We start from the raw sequence: 21,604 nt of genomic DNA on the forward strand, positions 1-21,604 counted from the left end.
TACGTGTCAAGTGGGGTTAGTGGAGGATTAGTGCCCCTCCCTGTAAAACAATTAACTCTTAAGCCATTGGCCAGCCCGTCTGGGATACATGGCGTCTGGCAATGAATGAATGAACAACATCAAGTCTGTGGTGTATAACTGGGTGAATGCTTGGAAAGAAGTCGCCATCAAAACCCTCAAAAGTAGTTGGTCTCATCTCTTTCAGGGATGCAAGGCCTCGCACATCTTTGAAGGATTTGATGTGGAGGATTTCCACCTTCATCTACGTATGGCAGGCAAGAATGTGGACGTCGATGATGTGAGGGAGTGGTTGGATGACGATGGCAGCAATCCTGGTTACCAGACATTGCCTGATGGGGAGATTGTCGCTGCTGTCTCTGCAGGGCCAACAGAGGACAGCAATGCGGATGAGGACAAGGACCCTGAATCAAAGCACCCTGCCACTCCATCATTCCCTCGACTTGGTGCACTACGTGCTTGCACTGTAAGGGCACTACGACAGGGGGAGTTGGTGCCACTGAAGCTGGTGATGGATCTGTGGACCATCAGGGATGCTGTCCTCCATCAGAATCGTCGCACCTATCATCAGACCAAGATTGACTCCTTTTTCAAGCCTGCCACCCCCATGCATGCAAGCCCCTTCTCCCCACCACCACCACCTTGTCCCCAGTCTTCACTCTCGTACCCACAACTGAGCACACTGACAGCCACTGAGTAACTGTTAGACGTGAGCTTGCGACTGTCTTCATAGTCTCCTGAGGTGAGTAGGCCTCCAACACCTCATCATACATCCTCACTCATCACCCAGCTCCAGTAGATGGAGGAGGAGGAGGAGGAGGTGTTTGACATTTGTTATGTGATGTTATCCACAGAAGCACTTGGGATTACTGTACACCAGCTGGAGGCTAGTGGGTTACAATGCCTGTCTGCCATTCACTGAGTGGTAAGTACTGTGGCATTTTGTGGATTTTTTTTTTTTTTTTATGCACTGTTTTCTTGGTGTTTAGCATTATATCGGATATTCCCATGTGTGTTTTGATGTCTAAACAGCTGAAAGACAGAAGAACACTGCCACAATTATGAAGGGAATTGTACATACAGGCTGGGAATACATAGGGTATAGGTAGGTGGGATATTGCTCTGTATTCGGATTTCGTCTGTATCCGGATGTACCAATGGCTCTATTACATTGGATAATCGAAGGATTACTCTATACCCATTTTACAATAACTTGGCCCACAGTCTGCCACATTGCTGCTTATTTCTCATTCTTGTTATAGAAGTTCTTCATGATTAAAGAATTATTACTATAGTCTGGGGGTAGGGGGGTTTTTCAAGAATACTCCCCCAGTATCCCTGCTTGTCGTAAAAGGCGACTAAAAGGGTTGGCGGAGGGTTAGTGCCCCTCCCCGGAAAACAACTAACTAAAAAAACAAACAAGAAGCCTCGGACAAGGACTGACCAAACGTTGACGACCAAGGACCGGACAAAGGACATTGCAATTGGGAAATGGCGGGGGACAGGGCGACTTGGAGGCGATTTGTTTGTGGCCACCCCAAACGGGATTGAGGCGTCTGGCAATAGATAGATAGACTGTTATTACAACTCAGCAATCACGATGGGGAGAGGACAATTTCATGCCAGGCTGAAGTAAAAGGGGTAGGAAACACATGTACTGGGACCAATTGCACTTCATTTAATGAACACTGCTCGTTATGGTGGACAGAAGTTTGGTGACCTTTGTAGTGTCCGTTAAATCTGATATCCGGCCTATCAAGCTCCATTGAAGTAAGGGTTTACTGTAATCTGTTATTACAACATAGCAATCATGAAGGGGAGAGGGCAATTTCAGGTCTGGTTGGAGTAAAAAGGGTGAAAAAACACATGTATTGCACGCTGTCTCTACAGACAGCTGTAAACTGCTTGCACTGCCACTCATCCTGTGAGCTGTACAATGAGTGAACTTTCACTCACTGCCACTTGGCAAAAATGACTTTTGGTGGTTCTGGTGTTCATGTCTAGTGTAGAGAGTTGGTGCTGGGGCTTGGGGTCCTGGAGGCTGCAGTGCTGGATCTTGAGGAAATGTGGAGGCTGGTTCCTCATGGTTGCCTTTGTTTTATCTTCTGCTTTCAGGATGTTATGGAGGGTTGTCTTCTTGAGGTCATACTTGTGCATAAGTCTAGTCCTGCTCATGCCTTTCTCGTAGGCCTCAATCACCTCGAGCTTCTCAGCAATAGAAAGATTCCTCCTCTTGACTTTCCCAGAAGAAGAGGTGGTGGGAGATTCCTTACAAGAAGCAATTCTTCGCAATGGAAAACATTTAGCAAAGTTGGGAGACATAACATGTGAACGCGACAGTCTGAACATAATAAAAGATGCAGCTAGACTGAGGCTGACCATATGTCATACAGTGTGTTCAAGGACTCCAGTCCCACCCAGCCTTATCAGAAATAACTCCAAAATGGCCCAATTTGTCATTTATTTTCACCAGCTGAGTTTTAATTTAGTCCAATTGGGTGGGAGAAACTCCGACCTTGAAACATTCCCAGCAGTTTGGAGGAGCTGTATGATGCACCCCATTTATCAACCCTAGTTCAATATAGCTGAAAAAAGTTTGGTGAGCTCTAACATGGTTGGTAAATCCAAAATTCATTTTATCAGAGTTCGATAAAGTCAGGGCTTATTATGGTCTCCTGCTTGTGGGTATGTAGCTAATTTTTCATCAGTTGTTTGTGGATAAATACTGGTATCAAATTTCTTAACTGTTTTTTGTAGACATATAATTAATCACTTACCTGTTTTGCCAGTGAGGAGGGCATAGAGGATGTACCTGTCCAGCTCTTCACTTGAGTTGATGTCAAAAATGGTGATCATATTGAGATGGGAGCAGCACTCAATCACATGCTCCATGCACTGTTTGGGAAGAGGAAGGGTTAGAAAGTTAGACATACAGACTCTGTACAGTCGCCCAAAGAAGTGGTGGCTGAGTTGTCGGAAATTTCTTATCAGTAATACTGTACATTCTATTCCTTATATACAAGATGAAACCTTATTTGTGAAAGTGTAATTGAAAACAATCATTAAAAGTCAAAATACTTGTGCATTTAAATTTTGTCTGTAGTAATGAGTTAGTTACAATATCATGAAATCCTCAAATGGAAGTGCTTGAAATTTCAGAACTATCACTCAAGGACAATCTGGAATAATTTTCAGTCTAAATCTAGTATGGTAACAACAAATATTCTTTAGCAATGTAAGACTAAAAACAACAGAACTTAAATAAACAATTCACTGTAAACATACACTGTACTTTAAGCAACAGAAGCACCATACCAAATCAGTTCTTCTTTCTGATAGTCTTTTATATTTTTCTGGTTATTTCTGGAACACTTCATAATAAATTTCTTCCCCTAATGTTTTTAGCCACATTCTTTCTGTTGTATCAACTGTTTCTTGAGTGTAATGGAGACAATACTAACACACATCCCAGTCACCTTTTGTACCTCTTCCTAACCTCACATTTTAACCTAACCTAACTTAACCTAGATTTATCCTAACTTATCCTAGCAATCCATCCTACACAAACCTAACCAAGATTCAAGTAAATTTTAGCAAGTCCACCATTACTGTACAAACATCAGTGAGGCATAATGAACATGATGATAACAACAAGGAGATAAAATTCCAACAGAAAACAATTGTTTACTATCATGAAAATAGTTAAAAAAATACAGAAAACAAATTAGAGTCATAGTCACTGAAACTGGTAAGGCTCTTCTGCTGCTTAATGTAAAATGTACATTTGCCCAATTCTAACCTGACACTATCTATCTATCTATCTATCTATTGCCAGATGCCATAGTAGGGGGTGGCTGTTGACTTTGAGTTATTTGTTTTATGGGGAGGGGCACTAACCCTCCACCAACCCACTTGTTGACACATAACACAAATGGTTTGGTTATATGGTTACCACACAGTGTTGTAAATGGTTTCTTGGCTTACAGGAAACCATTTGGCTTGTCACTCATTGTAAAGGCACCTGTAAAGGAAAGAAAAGCAATAAGAAATGACAGGAAAGATGGGAGAAATAGGAAGAGAGGAGGGCAGGCACAGAAAAAAAAAATGATAAAGGCTTAGGAAGAAGTAGGCAGCACTACATCAAGCGAGTGGATGATGGTCACCACCACCTACCACCTTCACCACCTACCACCTAATCTGACACTGAAGTTAAGAAAACCATTTCTGATAGAACATGAACAAGTAATTTAAAGCCATATACTGTACTTTCATTCTGATTTCTGATTTCTCCATGGTCAATGAAGGAAAGCAGGAAGGCAGCATAAGTTAGCAGGCTATTTTACTGTTCATCAACAAGCATGAAATGAGACAACTGTTACTCAGTGATAAACAATCATTACACAGCATCTGGCTAGTCATCCAGTATGGGAAATCCAAGACTAAGTCTAAGCCAGACGGCTGCAATGAATAAAATATCAAAGAGAACCTCGAACAGCTGCCCCGAGTCGGATTTCTTAGGAGAGCACCAAACTTGTCATAGCCTAGTGTTCTTAGTGCTTCAATGGTTGGTAAGAATAATACAATGCAGTTTTATTTGCAAATCACTGAGTTCAAAACTTCCTGATCAGTATTTTTTTAAGCAGGAGGTAACAGTTTGTTTAAAAGTTAATAAAAATATGAAAAAATGAAAATGATTCCTTCTCCACTGTAAGGATTTGTAAACTCATGTTTGTCTTCTTTACTGCCTGGTGTAAGAGGAAAAAGAAAAATCTCACATTTCCTTAAAACTGAATATACCTTTTCATCTGAGGGTAATAAAGTAACAATAAATATAGTAAACTTTCAGTTATCCACTGTTGCGACATTTGACTCAACACAACAGGTGGCACTGGCTTGGCTCTGTTAAAGCAATATCCAGTGAAATTATCCAATACAGTATCTGGTGCCAAAACAAGACGTAACCGGCAGTTCTATGGAATATTCAGCGTCAAGGCGTATCAACCAGCTCGTAAACGGTAAGCAACTGGCATTGTATTGCTATACACTGGGTACCCAGGTTTAGCATTGGCTTTATTCTGGCCTTACCATGCCAAACTCAATTATCGCCCAACTCAAGATATAAGTTTGCACATACTGGTAAGTAGCCGTGTTCCTTCTGAATCACAGCATTATCCACTCATATTTACCTCTTAGTCCATGTTATTCTCTCATATAAAGCTTTAAGTAGTCTGATGCAGAACACAATATACTGTAATTTTGGCAAGGTAGACTCGATAAAGGCCATACGTAACACACACAAGACGATACTGGTATTTTCATATACAGTATTAAATGCGTCACTGTCACCATCCTGCTTCACCCCACCAGTTCCTTCTAACTCATGGTAATATCCCATTTACCTCTGAACTTTTCTCAAATGCCACTATAAGTTATTTATTGCATAACTTAGTAAAATTTAAGCCAGGTTTGGACTCAACAGAACACATAATAAAAAAATAAAAAAATTACTTTCTTACATACAAAATCAGTGGTAACTATTCCCACTCACTTGGCTCACCTGGCTCTTCTCCCACCTTGCCAAGTGTTTATCATCATTTGGCACCCAGTGAAGGATCCCTCAGAGCAAATCCTCCTTAGATAATGTTCTGTTGTGGCCATCAGCTTGATGCCTAGGTGTACAATATGTTCCACTGTGATCATTGAGCTGCCACATGCATCTGTGAGGTACGATCTTATTGCACAATGCTTTGATCTTATGCTTCTGACTGCAGATTCACTGATTTTAAACAATTTTCCAACCATGCTTGACCCTAACCCTGAATCAAGTTTATCCTAAATTTCACCTTTTTCTTTCACACTTAGTAATTTTTTTCATCCCTACTCTTTCTGGCCTATTTCCCTTGTCTGAGGTAGGTTTCCAACAACTACTGAACAGTGAACATAGCACATTTAGTTACTCTACCCAACACTGTCGCTACTATACGCTGTTCGTCTTTGACCACTAGACGTGCATTTATTGAGCATAGAGGGAGGTGAAGGCCACCAAGCAACCCTGAGGCTGATTACAGGGTTGCCACATACCCACTTTTTTTTTTTTTTTTTTTTTGCATTTACACAATCATTATTTGGTATTTATAATTTTTACCATATAAAAGCTAATGAAAATTATTTTTTTTAAGCACATATCAAAATCTGTTTTTTAATTTATTGCAAAATATGTGAAAACTGTGAACATTCGGAAACTTTACCTATTTCTGCTTGGTGATGTCATAAATATGGCCGCAGAACAAATGTGCATCGCGTTCCAAGGGTTGTAGCTAGCAAAATACCGCCAAACATGAGAGAAGTGTCAGCTAATGATGAGAGGGGGATATTTTAGAAGTCTCCACTCAACATGCAAAATGCTACACACTCATTACGCTGAACTCAGGTACCCTCTGTATTACTGTGTTTTATCATTATTTTAAAGAATTTTATGCTAAACTTTCAGCTTTTACTCATGGTTGATTTTTTTGGATTGATTTTTTTTCATTCATTGCCAGACGCCATGTATCCCAGACGGGGTGGCAAATGGCTTAGAGTTAATTGTTTTACAGGGAGGGGCACTAATCCTCCACCAACCCCACTTGGCACGTAGGGATGCCAACAGCATCTGGTGTTCCCAGGCAGTCACCCATCCAAGTACTAACCAGACCCAACGTTGCTTACAAATAATTAAGCAATATCCAGCAAAGCACCAAATATTGAGCTAATGGCGGGTACTATGCAACATCCAGCATAGGGCTTGGCTGAATTACGCCAGATAATTGTGGTAAGTGGGAGCATTCACCATCCACTCACTCGATGTAATGCTGCTTTGGATGTCTGCTCTTTTCTCTTTTCCAACCTTCCTCTTTTGTCTTTCTTTCCTCCATTATTTCCTCTACCTTCTGCCTATGGGTGACTTCACACTTCCTCTTCTGCTTTCTTTCCTTCACTCCTTCCTCTTCCTTCTACCTGTGGATGACTCTACACTGAGTGACAAGCCAAATGGTTTCCTGTACACCAGGAAACCATTTACTATGCTGGGTGGTAACCATATACCGGTAACCAAATTATGGCCCCTGGTGGTTTAGTGGGTAATTAAGGCACTCCAATTGGATTGAGCCTGTGTAGGTTTATATCCAAGGGATGGTTGGGGTTTACTGCTCACATAATGCCACTCACGGATGAGTGAGGGTGGTCACCCTCATCTTAAATGTCAGGACCAACTTGCCTAGCCCTGGGCTCCTTTGCTCCTTATGGGGCAACACAGGATTGGATGGACGGATGGACCAAGAGTTTACCGTATATTATTATAACTGAGCGGAAAGGAAGGAATAAAAGCCAAACATATACAGCTGCTACTTCATATAATATATTATTTTCTTACTAATAGCATTTGCACTGTTGTGACATCATCAATGTTCCAATATTATGACCAGAGCACCTGAACTGCAAATATTTTTCTCATCTGGCTTTCTAATTAGACTAATGAAAATAATTTATGAACATTGGAGGAGTAATACAGTACATTACACATTCCTGTCCAGAAAACATATCTTACAACACTGACCCTTACCACATCAATGCCTCATATTGTTCATGTTACATTATTCTCAGCCAGAAATATTATGGATTTTATTCAGTGGTATGAATCAAAGTACCAACTTTTTACTTTCTTTTCACTAAGATGTCATTAAGTGTCTGGCGATACACAGCATCGGAAGCAATCCCAAAACTCTGCCATTACTTCTTTGGGCAACTATACTGTACTTCAGTACATAATTAAACCACACTGCCAACTATCATTACTTGAGGCCAGGGTTGGAAAAAAAAATATTCTGTTGGGCTTTATATAATTTTAAAAACATAAAACTTGGGTAAAACTTTTTTATTTATTACAAGCCTTGAAGTTTTTATACAGTATATACAGGTATTTTTAATTCTTGTTTAATTATCTTCACACATACTAGTTTAGAAAATATTCTTTACACTATGGTATGCAGTAATGTACTGCTTTTGGACTGTTTGAGCTTTCTCAATACCGTGCTCAGCTTCTGAACTCAATGAATACAGATTTATATTACCTTTTACTGAAGGCTGTAGCTTATATATATACAGTATATATATATATATATATATATATATATATATACAGTATATATATACAGTATATATATATATATATATATGAATATATGGAGCCTCTGTGGTACAGTGGTAGTGTGCGTTTCGTACACGGGTAAGCCAGGGTTCGCGCCCCGCCAGGGTAATAAACTTTGGGAGTGTTCATCCGGCCATGTACTGCATTGGCGGACATCAGGGGTGCTGTGCTTGAACCAGTGTCGGTTGCTATAAAAAGTAAGCTTGTACCCAGTTGGCTTTCGCGGGCCGATTACACTTGGTTCACATACTACACACACACATCCAAAGCCACTCCAACACTGCAATTGCACTTACAAGCACTTCTCACCCTACATACAATCTCTACCAGAGAGCTTAAGCCACTTGGTAGAGATACATTGGCTGTATCGTCCCGACTTTGGTCGGGATAGGCTGGTCCTGCAGTGGACACTCAAACGGCTGATGAGATGAGATGAGATCTATCTATCTATCTATCTATCTATTGCCAGACGCCTCAATCCCGTTTGGGGTGGCCACAAACAAATTGCCTCCAAGTCGCCCTGTCCCCCGCCATTTCACTCTCCTGCTCCCAACTCACACCCCCCTCTCTCATATACCTCTCCACCTCATCCCTTCATCTCATCCTCGGCCTCCCCCTCCCTCTTCCCCCCTCCACCTCACTCACATACACTCTCTTCATCAGTCTTTCACCCTCCATCCTCTCCACATGGCCAAACCACCTCAGTGTGTTCCTCATAATGCTTCCTATCACATCCACATCCACACCACAACGCTCCTTTATATCCTCATTCGTCAGCCTGTCTCTCCATGTGACTCCACAGGCTCCTCTTAAATAACTCATTTCCACTGCTCTCACTCTTGACTTGTGTCCTTCCAACAACGTCCAAGCTTCACTTCCATACGTTAGAGTTGGTATCACAATACTGTCATGTAGTAACTTTTTCACTTCCATGCTCACTTCCCTGTTTCTTATCACTGCTTTCAAAGAACCAGCAACCTTTCTTCCCTGCTGTACCCCTTTCAAGCACTTCACCCTCCAAACCTCCATCCTTACTCATCACACTACCCAAGTACTTAAACGTACTCACATTTTCCAATTCCTCACCATCCAACCTCACTGTACATTCACTGACTTCACCTCTCTCAAAGACCATCACTTTACTCTTCCCTACATTCACTTTTAGATTCCGTTTCTTACACACTCTCCCAAACTCATCCACCAAGCCTTGCAGCTCCCCTTCGTCTTCACTCAACAACACAGTATCATCTGCAAATAACAGTACAGGGAGTTTCCAAACACTATCCTCTCTCACCAGGGCCACTCCAACATCCACTACCCTACCTTGTACCTCTTTTATTACCCCATCCATGTACAGATTGAACAACCATGGAGACATGACACATCCCTGTTTCAGCCCAACTTTCAAAGAGAAAAATTCACTTGGTTCACCATCCACACGCACTGCAGCCTTCACACCATCGTACATACTCTTCACAGCATTCAACAACTTCCCAACTACTCCATATATTCTTAACACTTTCCACAATCCTTGTCTATCCACCCTGTCATATGCTTTCTCCAAATCCATGAAAGCCGCATACAACTTCTTTCCCTTCTCTAGAAACTTTTCCACTAAAGATCTAAGAATGAATATCTGATCTACACAACCTCTTCCCTTCCTAAAGCCTCCCTGTTCTTCTCCAACTAATTTCTCTGTTCTTTCTCTAACTCTGTCAATAAGTATCTTACCATACACTTTTCCTATTATACTAAGAAGACAAATGCCCCTATGATTACCACACACTTCTTTTTCCCCTTTTCCTTTGTACAAGGGAATAATTATACCTGACTTCCAATCCTCCGGGACTCTACCTTCCTCCCAGGCCAATCTGCACATCTTCCACATCCATTCTACTACTATCTCTCCCCCATGCTTCAGCATTTCACCACACACTCCATCAATTCCTGGGGCTTTCCCCAATTTAACTTTCTTCATTGCTTGTGGAAGCAATGTGTGTGTGTGTGTGTGTGTGTGTGTGTGTGTGTGTGTGTGTGTGTGTGTGTGTGTGTGTGTGTGTGTGTGTGTGTGTGTGTGTGTGTGTGTGTGTGTGTGTGTGTGTGTGTGTGTGTGTGTGTGTGTGTGTGTGTGTGTGTGTGTGTGTGTGTGTGTGTGTGTGTGTGTGTGTGTGTGTGTGTGTGTGTGTGTGTGTGTGTGTGTGTGTGTGTGTGTGTGTGTGTGTGTGTGTGTGTGTGTGTGTGTGTGTGTGTGTGTGTGTGTGTGTGTGTGTGTTCAAAGCAGTGCACCCAACACATGAGGTCTGGGATGGCCATTGTTAATGTTTTTGTTTTACTGTCAACATTATATTGCAATAGTTTCTTGCTGCTGCGTGTTGATAATTATATTATATACTTTTTACATATCCTAGTGTTTTATGTTTGTGTAAGAGTAGTGTGAACAAGAGTGTCAAGTATGAAGTCAGCCTGAGATGCAACTGCTAGTTAAGAATGATTGGGGGGTTTAACTAGGGGTATGGGGAAGGGCTGGGAGCTGGGGTAGAGGTGGGTGAAGCTCATTTTATCCCCCTTTTCCCTCTTTTCTGGTATACAGGGATAGGAGGGGGGCACCCCTGATCAGAAATTAGTGTGCAAACGTGTACTGTATCAATACTGTAATGAAGTTTATGCTTGATTTAAATCTTTTACTTATGGGTAATACTGTAGCTGTAACTCTTTTATTCATGGGTAATACTGTAGGAAAGTTTTTAGGATAGAGGGAGGAGACAGATAGCTAAGAGTAGACACACATTATCTGGCTCAATGCTGAATGGATAGCTGACTGGGGGTACCAACACAATATCTGGCATTCTGCAATATTTGGTGGGGGATTTGGCTGAATTATGTCAGATAACTGAGAGTTTACTGTAGTGAACAAGCTCTTTACAGACGTGCGATACTTGAGAGGAGAGTCGTCATGTAGTGGCATCGACATAGCTGGGCAGCTTCACTATCTGGTTGTGTTAATGCCTGTCAACTACCTCCCAATCCCCTGAAAAGTGAATGGTGGACTGCATAAGGGTGGCAACTTCAGCCTGCAGTAGTCTACTGGGATTTTTAAGATGAAACTGGGGTTACAGCTGCAGCTACTACTACTACTACTACTACTACTACTACTGCTACTACTACTGGAGGTGGCAGATGGTGGCACCCATCATCCACTCACTTGATGTAATGCTGCCTATTTCTTCAGTCTATTTCTGTGTCTGTCCGTCTTTCTTCAAACCTCTTCCTTTCCCTTCTGTCACTTTTTATTACTCTTCTTTCCACTTCAGGTAACTCTACACTGAATGACATGCCTAATGGTTTTCTGTAACCCAGGAAACCAGTTACAACACCGGGCAATAACCATATAACCAGATAAGAAGGTGATGTTGACCCTACTATAGTGCCCAAGTTAACTGGGTAGAGGGAAACAAATGTAGTGTCCACCCAGAAACCAAACCTCCAAAGTTTTCCCCATGCTTCGCTGTGGTGAGGTGCTGTCAAGAACAAGGGAACATCATTTCATTGCACAGGATGTCCATACACAAACAGTTGCTTACCTGCAGTTGATGGGTCTGCTTGAACACACAGACCCGAGATGATCAACAACAACAACTACTACTACTACTACTACTACTACTACTACTACTACTACTACTACTATTATGGACTGGTGCACTGTTTTATAAATGTCTATGAATGGTGTGGTCTGAAATAAAAAACAGATAACAGTAAGGTGTGAGACTTTCTGTACCCTACCTCAACCCAGGTGGGAAAAGAGTCTATCTATCTATTGCCAGAAGCCTTAATCCCATACGAGGAAGCCACAAACAAATAGCCTCCATGTCACCCTGTCCCCGACCATTTCACTGCCCTGCTCCCAGCTCACACACCCCTCCCTCACATACCTCTCAATTCCATCCCTCCATCTCATCCTTAGCTTCCCCCTCCCTCTTCCCCCCCCCCCTCCACCTCACTCACATACATTCTTCTCGTCAGTCTCTCACTCTCCATCCTCTCCATAGGGCCAAACCACCTCAGTGTGTTTCCTCTAATGCTTCCTATCATACCCACATCCACACCATAATGCTCCCTCAATTCCTCATTTGTCAGTCTCTCTCTCTCCATGTGACTTTGAATGCTCCTCTCAAATAACTCATTTCCACTGCTCTCACTCTTGACTTGTGTCCCTCCAACAATGTCCAAGCTTCACATCCATACATTAGAGTTGATATAACAACACTGTCATGCTGTAACCTTTTCACTTCCATTCTCACTTCCCTGTTTCTTATCACTGCTTTCAAGGAATCAGCAACCTTTCTTCCTCATTCTTTCCTTTCAAGCACTTCATCCTCTAAACTTCCATCCTTACTCATCACACTACCCAAGTACTTAAATGCACTCAAATTTTCCACTTCCTCCTCATCCAATCTCACTGTACATTCACTGACTTCATTTCTCTCGAAGACCATAACTTTACTCTTCCCTACATTCTCCTTTAGATTCCGTTTCTTACACACACACCCAAACTCATCCACAAAAACTTGCAGCTCCTCTTCATCTTCATTTAACAACACAGTATCATCTGCAATCAACAGCACAGGGAGTTTCCAAACATTGCTCTCTCTCATTAGGGCCACTCCAACAAACACTGCCCTCTCTCATTAGGGCCGCTCCAACATCCACTGCCCTCTCTCATTAGGGCCACTCCAACATCCACTGCCCTCTCTCATTAGGGCTGCTCCAACATCCACTGTCTTCTCTCATTAGGGCTACTCCAACATCCACTATCCTACCTTATAACTCTTTTATAATCCCATCCATATACAAATTGCACAACCATGGAGACATGATGCATCCCTGTTTAAATCCAACCTTCAAATAGAAAAATTCACTGAGTTCACTAATAGATTTGAGAGCTGATACACAAGGGATGTGCAGAACAATGGCTCTGAGGAAAAAGTGACTGGTGTTATGAAGACCTTGATATGAAACCGAAGTCTGAGTATAACAACGGGACGAGGGATGCATGAAGGTGTGGTAATCCTGACATTAGCATGTACGTGTGAGGCTTTGGTATGGCATGGACACGAAAAGCAGAGTGTAAGAGCAGCAAAAATGGGACTGCTGAGGAGTGTGTGTACAGTAATTTTCCAATTATCCGACATTGCAATACCTGACAAAGCAAATAATCTGGCTGAATGAAAGTAATAGTAATTTTTTTTTTTTTACCACATTAACTGGAAGCACACATGGAAACCTAATTATTCAAACTGTCCACTACTTCTCACAGCAACCCCACCACCAAGTTTCGTTTCATTTTTCATTTCGTTTTTAAAGGCTCCAACATGCTTGCATGTGTCGGCCTTGGTCACCTAATGGCGGCTCTCCACGCTGCACGATCCATTGCAGCCTCCCTGTTCAGTCCCTTAACCCTAAGGTCACACTTAATGACCTCGTCCCATGTCTTTCTCGGTCTACCCCTCATAACCCCACCCCCAATATTAACACTTCTCACCTTCCTCACCCAATTATCATCCCCCATCCTCTCCACATGTCCAAACCATCTCAATATACCTCTCCTCATCACAACACCAATACACTCCAGTCCCATCCTACCTCTCAACTCTTCCATCGTAAACCCAGCCCCTCCAGGCCCTGGACGCAGGGACGCACTGCACATCCACCTAATCATTGTCATTTCTGTATGTCTGAGCCGGCGAATATCCTCCTCCTTCACTGCCCAGGTCTCACTACCATACAGCATTACACTCCTAACACATGATGCATACAAAGACTCCTTAGCACGTAGGGAGAGCCCTCTCAATGTCAGGAGAGGCAAGAGCTCCCTGAACTTCTTCCAACCACTTCTCACCCTAGCCACAGAGCTAGCTCCAGCCCCACCTCCAGCACACAACATGTCTCCCAAGTAACAAAACTCTTCCACACACTCAAGAGATTCACCAGCAAGTTCAATCCTTTCACGGCTGACAATCTCCACCTGCTCACCCCGACAAGCCATACATATAAAATCAGCATTATCTCGCAGTCTACCTCTGATACCACTACATCTCTTATGCACCCATTTATCACACACACCGCACAAGATGGAATTACTTCCCACGCCCTTGTGGCAAACTGCACATGGCCACTCTCCCTCGTCTTTGACAGTACCGCCACCAACCTTAGATATCATCACTTTTGTTTTATCTGCATTTACCCTTAAACCCTTGTGCCCCATACCATCTCTCCACTTCCTAAACCTTTCCTCTGCCTCCCTTTTGTTCTCTGCAATCAACACCAAATCATCAGCATACAACAACTCACACGGGAGTCCGTTTCTAAAGTCACGTGAAAGGGCTTCAGGTACCATGATAACAACATGGGACTCAAGACTGACCCCTGATGCACACCAATATTCACGGAAAACTCATCACTCAAATCTCCATTCACTCTTACCTGGGTGTGAGCACCCACATACATAGCCATAACCACCCTAACCAGCCACTCCTCCAAGCCAAGCTTTCTCATTGCCCACTTCACCACCTCTCTAGGGACTCTGTCAAAGGCTCTTTTCCAAATCAACAAAAACAAAATAAAGATCCCTTCTCCTACCAATATATTTTTCCTGAAGCTGTCGAACAATGAATATAGCATCAGTGGTCCCCCTACCTGGCATAAACCCAAACTGCATCTCATCTATATTCACTCTTTCTCTAATCATACCTTCTAAAACTCTCTCCATTACCTTCATTATCTGATCTAAAAGCTTTATACCTCTAAAATTTCCTCTTTCCAGGGCATCACCCTTCCCTTTATACACATTTACAATTACACTCCTCACCCAATCATCTGGGACAACACACTCATAAATGATCCTATTAATCAGGTCAGTGACTAAACTCACCCCTACATCGCCTGAGGCCTTCAACATTTCGGCAGTCAACCCAGACACACCTGATGCCTTCCCCACCCTCATCCTGCCTATTGCCTCACTCACAGTAGCAGTATCAATCTAAGGCCAAGGGCCAGACACTGGATCTGCTGGCTCCAAATCTTCCTTGTCCCAGTCAAACTCCTCATTCAACAACCGGTTATAATGCTCTCTCCATGCATCTTTAATATCCTCACTGTTCACCACTACCCTTCCTTTATCATTCTTCACACACTGCCCACCTATAATATTCCGATTATCTCTCTTCACTTGACCTGCCACCCTAAATATATTTTTCCTTTCCCCATGATTTAAGTTATCAAGTAATAGTCTCCGTGACTCAGACTTTGCCCTGTACACCTCTCTTCTAGTCCTACACTTGGCAGCCAAATATTACTCTTTGCTACCACCCTTCTTCCATTCCCGGAAAAGCCTTCTTTTCTCCTTAACTGCAGCTTCTACACCCTCATCCCACCACCAAGTTACTTTATGTCTTGGTGGTCCTCTTGTCCAACCGCATGTTACATCAGTAACTCTCAAGAAATTGTTCTTGAGGGCTCTGTACTGTTCATTAACGTCTCTGTCTACAGCTCCCTGTTCAGCCACCACTCTCCTCAACTCGCTATAGAAGGCATCCCTTACTGCTTGGTTTTTCAGCTTCCATATTTTCCTCCTAGGTACATAAGTCCTCTTTTTCATCACTTGTTCTTTAAGCACCATATCACAAATCAATAGTTTGTGCTGCTGCACACATTCCTCACTTCTTATAACTTTAATATCCCTCACTAACCTCCTATCAGCCCTCCTAACCAGAAAATAATCTATCTGACTGCTATTTCCCCCAGACTCATACGTAATTAACCTACTGTCTCTTTTCCTAAAATATGTGTTGCACACAATCATGTCCGTTGCCTCCCCAAACTTGAGTATCCTTTCCCCTTCTGCATTCCTTATACCATACGCATATCCCCCATGCACTCCTTCATAACCTTGTGCTGCTTCACCTACATGACCATTTAAGTCCCCTCCCAAAATCACTATCTCATCATCCCGCATACCACCCACTACACGTATTAAATCATCCCAAAATCTATCTTTCTCTGCTTCATCCAATCCTGCCTGTGGAGCATATGCCAATATAATCGCAACTATCTTTCTACCCAACAGAATTTTCACTACCAACCAATATCAACCAAAACACAGGCAACTGCCCACTCCACTTCTGTCACAGTAAGCCATCTGGTTTTGGTATGGTAAGTTTGTCATGGAGTCTGTGACCTTTGCACCTGTACCAGATCTTTTACAGGGGCTTACGTTGTTTGCCCAGTCACCAGCACACACCCCTGTGCCCAAGTCAGCACTGGGGAAGAGAATAAAATTGTCTCGTCTATGCTACAAACCACACAGAAATAATAAAATGTTCTACTACAGTAAGGTGAGTATACAGTAGTTGTACATTCTGCTGTAAAATACTGTGCTATACCACATGTCATTTATTTACTGGATTACTGCATGTCTATTTTTCAGCAATTACTGTACAATATGTTCACCCACTAAAATAATTATCGACATCCCCTGCATCGATACCTTTTGCAACCATCACTGGCACAGAAGCCGTGAATACGAGGGAAGGGTTGGTACACCTGATCCTCCTTCCCTCCCTCATTCTTCCCTCCCCTCTCCTCCAGCTCTCTCTCTCTCTCCAGATATAGTACAACTGATATGGCTTTACGTCGTTAATAACGAATATTTCACTGAAATGGACATAACGCTCGAAAGAAAGCCTCAAACCAGCAAAGCATCATCCACTAGATAATACAGAAATCAGTGTGCTATTTGTCTGCTCGTATCCAAGTTTACCATCTTAGGATTTTCCTACATGTTATGATATAATGACAACCACCACTAGCATTTTAAGAATGGACTGATGGCAAACCATGTAGACATAACTGCCCAGTACATACAACACCCCATGAACAATGCCTGTAAAGTATATACCGTACAGAATGTATCATAGAACTGTTATAATATTAACCATATCAATGACACATGAATGAAGTAGTGAATGGATTATGAAACTCAGAATGGTATAACACCAGTCTGACGAAGATGACAACAACATTGTGGAAGGGGTGATCTGCAGGCATATTCGATTATTATAGGATAGGCCTTTGCCTCAGATGGTTCTTGATTTGCTTATACAGTAAAACCTCAATGTAACAGACTAATTGGGGCCCAAGCCATTCCGAAAAAAGCGAAAATCCAATAAAAGCGACATCCAGACTTCCCCCTGCTAACCTGGACTTTTTCCGATATATCAGACATCAGTCCGGATTGCACCAACTTCTTTTTTTCATCAGCACTTTTGCATCATTATACACCTGATCCCCTGCTCATATCTGGCAATCTACATCCTCAAGATCCTGACCCACTACAATGCCCATCCAACACCCATCATCAAGGTCACAACAGTCACCCAATGCCCATCCAATGCCCATCACTGAGGTCACAACAATCACCCAATGCCCATACAATGCTCATCACTGAGGTCAGGAAAACCACCCAACGCCCATCCAAAGCCCATCATTAAAGTCACGACAACCACCCAATGCCCATCCAATGCCCATCATCAAGGTTACAACAATTACCCAATGCCCATCCAACACCCACCATTAAGGTCATGACAATCTACCCAATGCTCATCCAACGCCCATCATCAAGGTCATGACAATCTACCCAACATACTCATCCTCCACCATCCCCCTGCCCAAGCTGGACTGAGGCCAGGCAGTCCGAAACGCTTCAGGCATTATCAGAACTTTTCCCTATATACAGGCATACCCTGGTTTAATGATGTAATTGGTTAGGTAAAACCCCATCATTAGGTGGGGTGTCATACATTGGGGTACTTTTAACAAGTAAAGCAATGTGGAGCGTTTACCAATCTAGGGTTGCCCCCCAGATCAAGCCAAAACCCACCCAAATGAGCCCAAAAATAAGTTTAAAGCCTATCTAAATGGCCTAACAGTTGTCAAGGAAGCTAACCTAAGCCTAACACCTGTAAATAACTCACCAAAATCAACAAATAAAATCTGAAAATTGCCAAATATAAGTATGGAAAAAATCAAGCTTAGTAAACTGTACCCCAAAATGACAATGTTCAACCCACCTATGGCTAAAACACATTAATCTATTTCTAAAAACAGTTTATAAATCAACATTAACACACAACTTTTGTCTAAAATATCATCAGAATCGATAAAAAATATCAAAACCCATTTTTAAAACCATAGTTTGGCCATCGTTAGGCAGGGTATGGTAGTATTTCTACCCCCATCGTTAAGCCAAGGTATCAAATCTAGGGGTATCGTATATCGAGGTATTACTGTTTAAGAATTTGGTCCTGTAAGCTCCTCAAGTTTGATAAAAGCGAATTCCAGTATACTGAAGTCCGTTATATCAAGGTTTTACCATAATGTGAGGAATGTGTTGCCTATGAAACTGCTTCTGCCGAGACAATTTGAGCATCGAATGGGCAGTGGCTTCAGGGTTTTTTGTAACACTTCTTAAATAATGATTTATTTTGTATGTTACACATTAACATCCTCGTATATAACTTTTATAAAAACTATGTTGATACTCAAACTCCCTAAGTAACGTAAAAGGCAGAGATAATTAATAAGCAGAACAAACTGCTTTGTAAGTGGTGCTACAAAGCCTCCGATATTATTATGAATACAGATCTAAGCTTCAGCAGATCAGGGATACCAACCAGGAATGTTAACATTGGAGTTTATTTTCAGAGCTCTCATCTGGTGTGTCAAATTTCATCACACTAAAAGGGTGCCAATAATTTTTTTTGTGGGTATGTACTGTATATACAGTATATAGTACAGGACAGTAGTACTGCATACTATACTAAACACTGAATTATTTTACAGGACAACTATTTGGGTCATTTTTTTCTATGTCTGGACAGTTTACAATACAATACACTGCAGCCTCATTATGAGACTGGGTTGTGTGAGGTGAAGAATTATTGCATAACAAAGTATGGGTTGTGTGAGGTGAAGAATTATTGCATAACAAAGTATCACATAACAATGACGACATAACATGGGTTCAACGAGGTCAGGGAGGGTAAGCTTGACCGCGAAGCCTAAAATGAGAATGGGACATCGTATAACTGTATAGGGTTTTACAGGGGTTATAACCCCTGTAGAGAGGTTGGGGGGTTAGTATAGCATCAATGAACAGTATCCAACATGGCTTTTGCTGACTTATTAAAGATAAATGGGAGATTAGGTAAAGTTAACAAAATTGAGGCAATGCAATCGAAAGCGATGTGATGGGAACCCTACCATATAAGTTCTAGAATATTCTCAAAAACTGACCTTGTGCTTGACCTCATGGCTCTGGAGTTCTCTCATGGTGATGCTGATACGGTTCATGAGTTGTGTCTTGTGGCCCTTCCTCATGATAAACCGTCCACTGAAATTAGTAAGGTATCAGATTAAATGCTCTTAGGTAACTAAATTGTACTGGTGAAATATCAAAATATCTCTAAGAAGCAAAGAAGTATTCAAGTTCCACGGAATGAGACATTCTTTTTACAAGCACAATAGTTAGGAAATATCCTATGATTATAAACAGAACTATCCTGGCCTGTTAACTATATTTCTTTTACTATATGGTTCTGTCCTACTGCCTGGTGATATTAGAGGTTGAAGGTACTTCAACCAGATGGAACCTGTATGGGCTGCCATCTGAGAGGTGGTTGGAGTTTCTTTCACAAGTTGGCAAAGTATGAATAAAGAAGTGTGTCTGTTCTGAGAGCAATGCATGCTCATATCTAAATGTCATTATGGCTAACTTGAGCATGTCAGAAATATATGCGTCTTTGGCATGAACGGACAGGGTGAAAAAACATATGCAAGCATGTGACTTTGTCTGCCGTGGCATGGGTTTCACAACCTAAACAAGGTATACCTTAACACAAATCATGAAATGAAAATGTTACTGCTGGGTCAACATGGCTCCCATATTAGCACCACAGTTTTATCACAGTGTAGTCTGCCAAACTGCCTTGTCCTACTTTAATCTGATCTGCCTTTCCATACATGGGTGTCTGGAATAATGTATAAGAAGACAATACATCTGTGACCAACATATAAATGCCATTTCAGTTGTATTACAATACTCTACTTCAACCTGCTCTACTATGGTCTTACCTGGGTGTCTGAATGGTCATTGAGACAGCATAGGCTAGCAGATCAGCAGCCCGACCAGTCCCTGCCACCACCACTATTGGAATGTTCCGCCGTAGAGCCAGAGTACACTTCAGGATGGAATTTATCCCACCCTCCAAGAGCAACAACACAACAGGCACCCCCAAACCTCGTGGTTCTCCCTCCATTATTGCTTCCTCTAGTTCAGTCCTGATAAGTTACACAGATGACAAAACAACATTAAGAAAGGTACAAGACACTCCACAGTAGCAGAGAGATTCTCTTCACTCCAGTGTGGCTCAGCCTGCTTAATCAATCAAAACTAGACTCAGATACATATTCCAGAAACATCATAAGACAGGGACAATAACATCATGAAATGTTTAATTCATATTTGCTCTGATTTTTTTCTTTCACCTTACACGGCTTCAGTTCATTTTTTTGGTTGAAAATGAAATTATGCATCAATTTACATGAAATTATAATGGATAATAGCTATATTTGGCAAAAGTAATCCCTGAGCTTTATTTGTAAATGATTAAATTAATCACTGATATTTTAAAAATGATTATACGTTTATTCACTTGGGAGCAGTAGTCAATGAAAGTTAGGTTAAATATATTAAGATTTTACTGAATATTTATTTCTTTTTTCCATGTATTGTCCTGAAACTTTCTACATGCTTAAGTAGGTATCACAGCTATTATCAAGTAAAGTTCATGCAGACCGATGCATAATTTAATTTTCAACAAAAATCTGAACTGATGCCCCTTAACAGAGCAATTGAACAAAGCTGCTTATATTCCGCAGAATAAAATACTAAACAATCAATCATCCACAGCAGTACTGTACTAGGGTAATAATATAACGATTGTCTTCAAAGTTTTGGCAATAGGTCACACTAAAGAAAATCAAATATTTTAATGGTAAACATACCCTTTTTTTTATTAAAATAATAAAGTAAAGGAATTTTATATACTGTGTATATATATATATATATATATATATACTGTGTATATATATATATATATATATATATATATATATATATATACTGTGTATATATATATATATATAGTACATATACATACAAGTGTGTGTGTATATATATATATATATATATATATATATATATCGCCAGACACCTCAATCCCGTTTGGGGTGGCCACAAACAAATCGCCTCCAAGTCGCCCTGTCCTCCGCCATTTCACTGCCCTG

At 41.5% G+C, this 21,604-nt stretch overlaps 1 protein-coding gene across 1 annotated transcript in view; it reads right to left on the reverse strand.

Annotated features, from left to right (window-relative positions):
• Nucleotides 1-21,604, reverse strand: part of LOC145415629 (transient receptor potential cation channel subfamily M member 8-like) — a 318,353-nt gene that overhangs the window by 102,658 nt on the left and 194,091 nt on the right. Inside the window, exons 13-15 of the mRNA XM_080284850.1 lie at nt 20,390-20,596; nt 19,553-19,649; nt 2,805-2,913 (exon numbers count right to left, since the gene is read on the reverse strand). Of these exons, the coding sequence (XP_080140976.1) occupies nt 2,805-2,913; nt 19,553-19,649; nt 20,390-20,596 (413 nt within the window). The remainder of the gene's footprint in view (nt 1-2,804; nt 2,914-19,552; nt 19,650-20,389; nt 20,597-21,604) is intronic.

Source organism: Coenobita brevimanus, chromosome 13 (assembly GCF_032717465.1).
Source record: "Coenobita brevimanus isolate Jiangsu-jjx chromosome 13, ASM3271746v2, whole genome shotgun sequence".
NCBI classification, from domain to species: domain Eukaryota; kingdom Metazoa; phylum Arthropoda; class Malacostraca; order Decapoda; family Coenobitidae; genus Coenobita; species Coenobita brevimanus.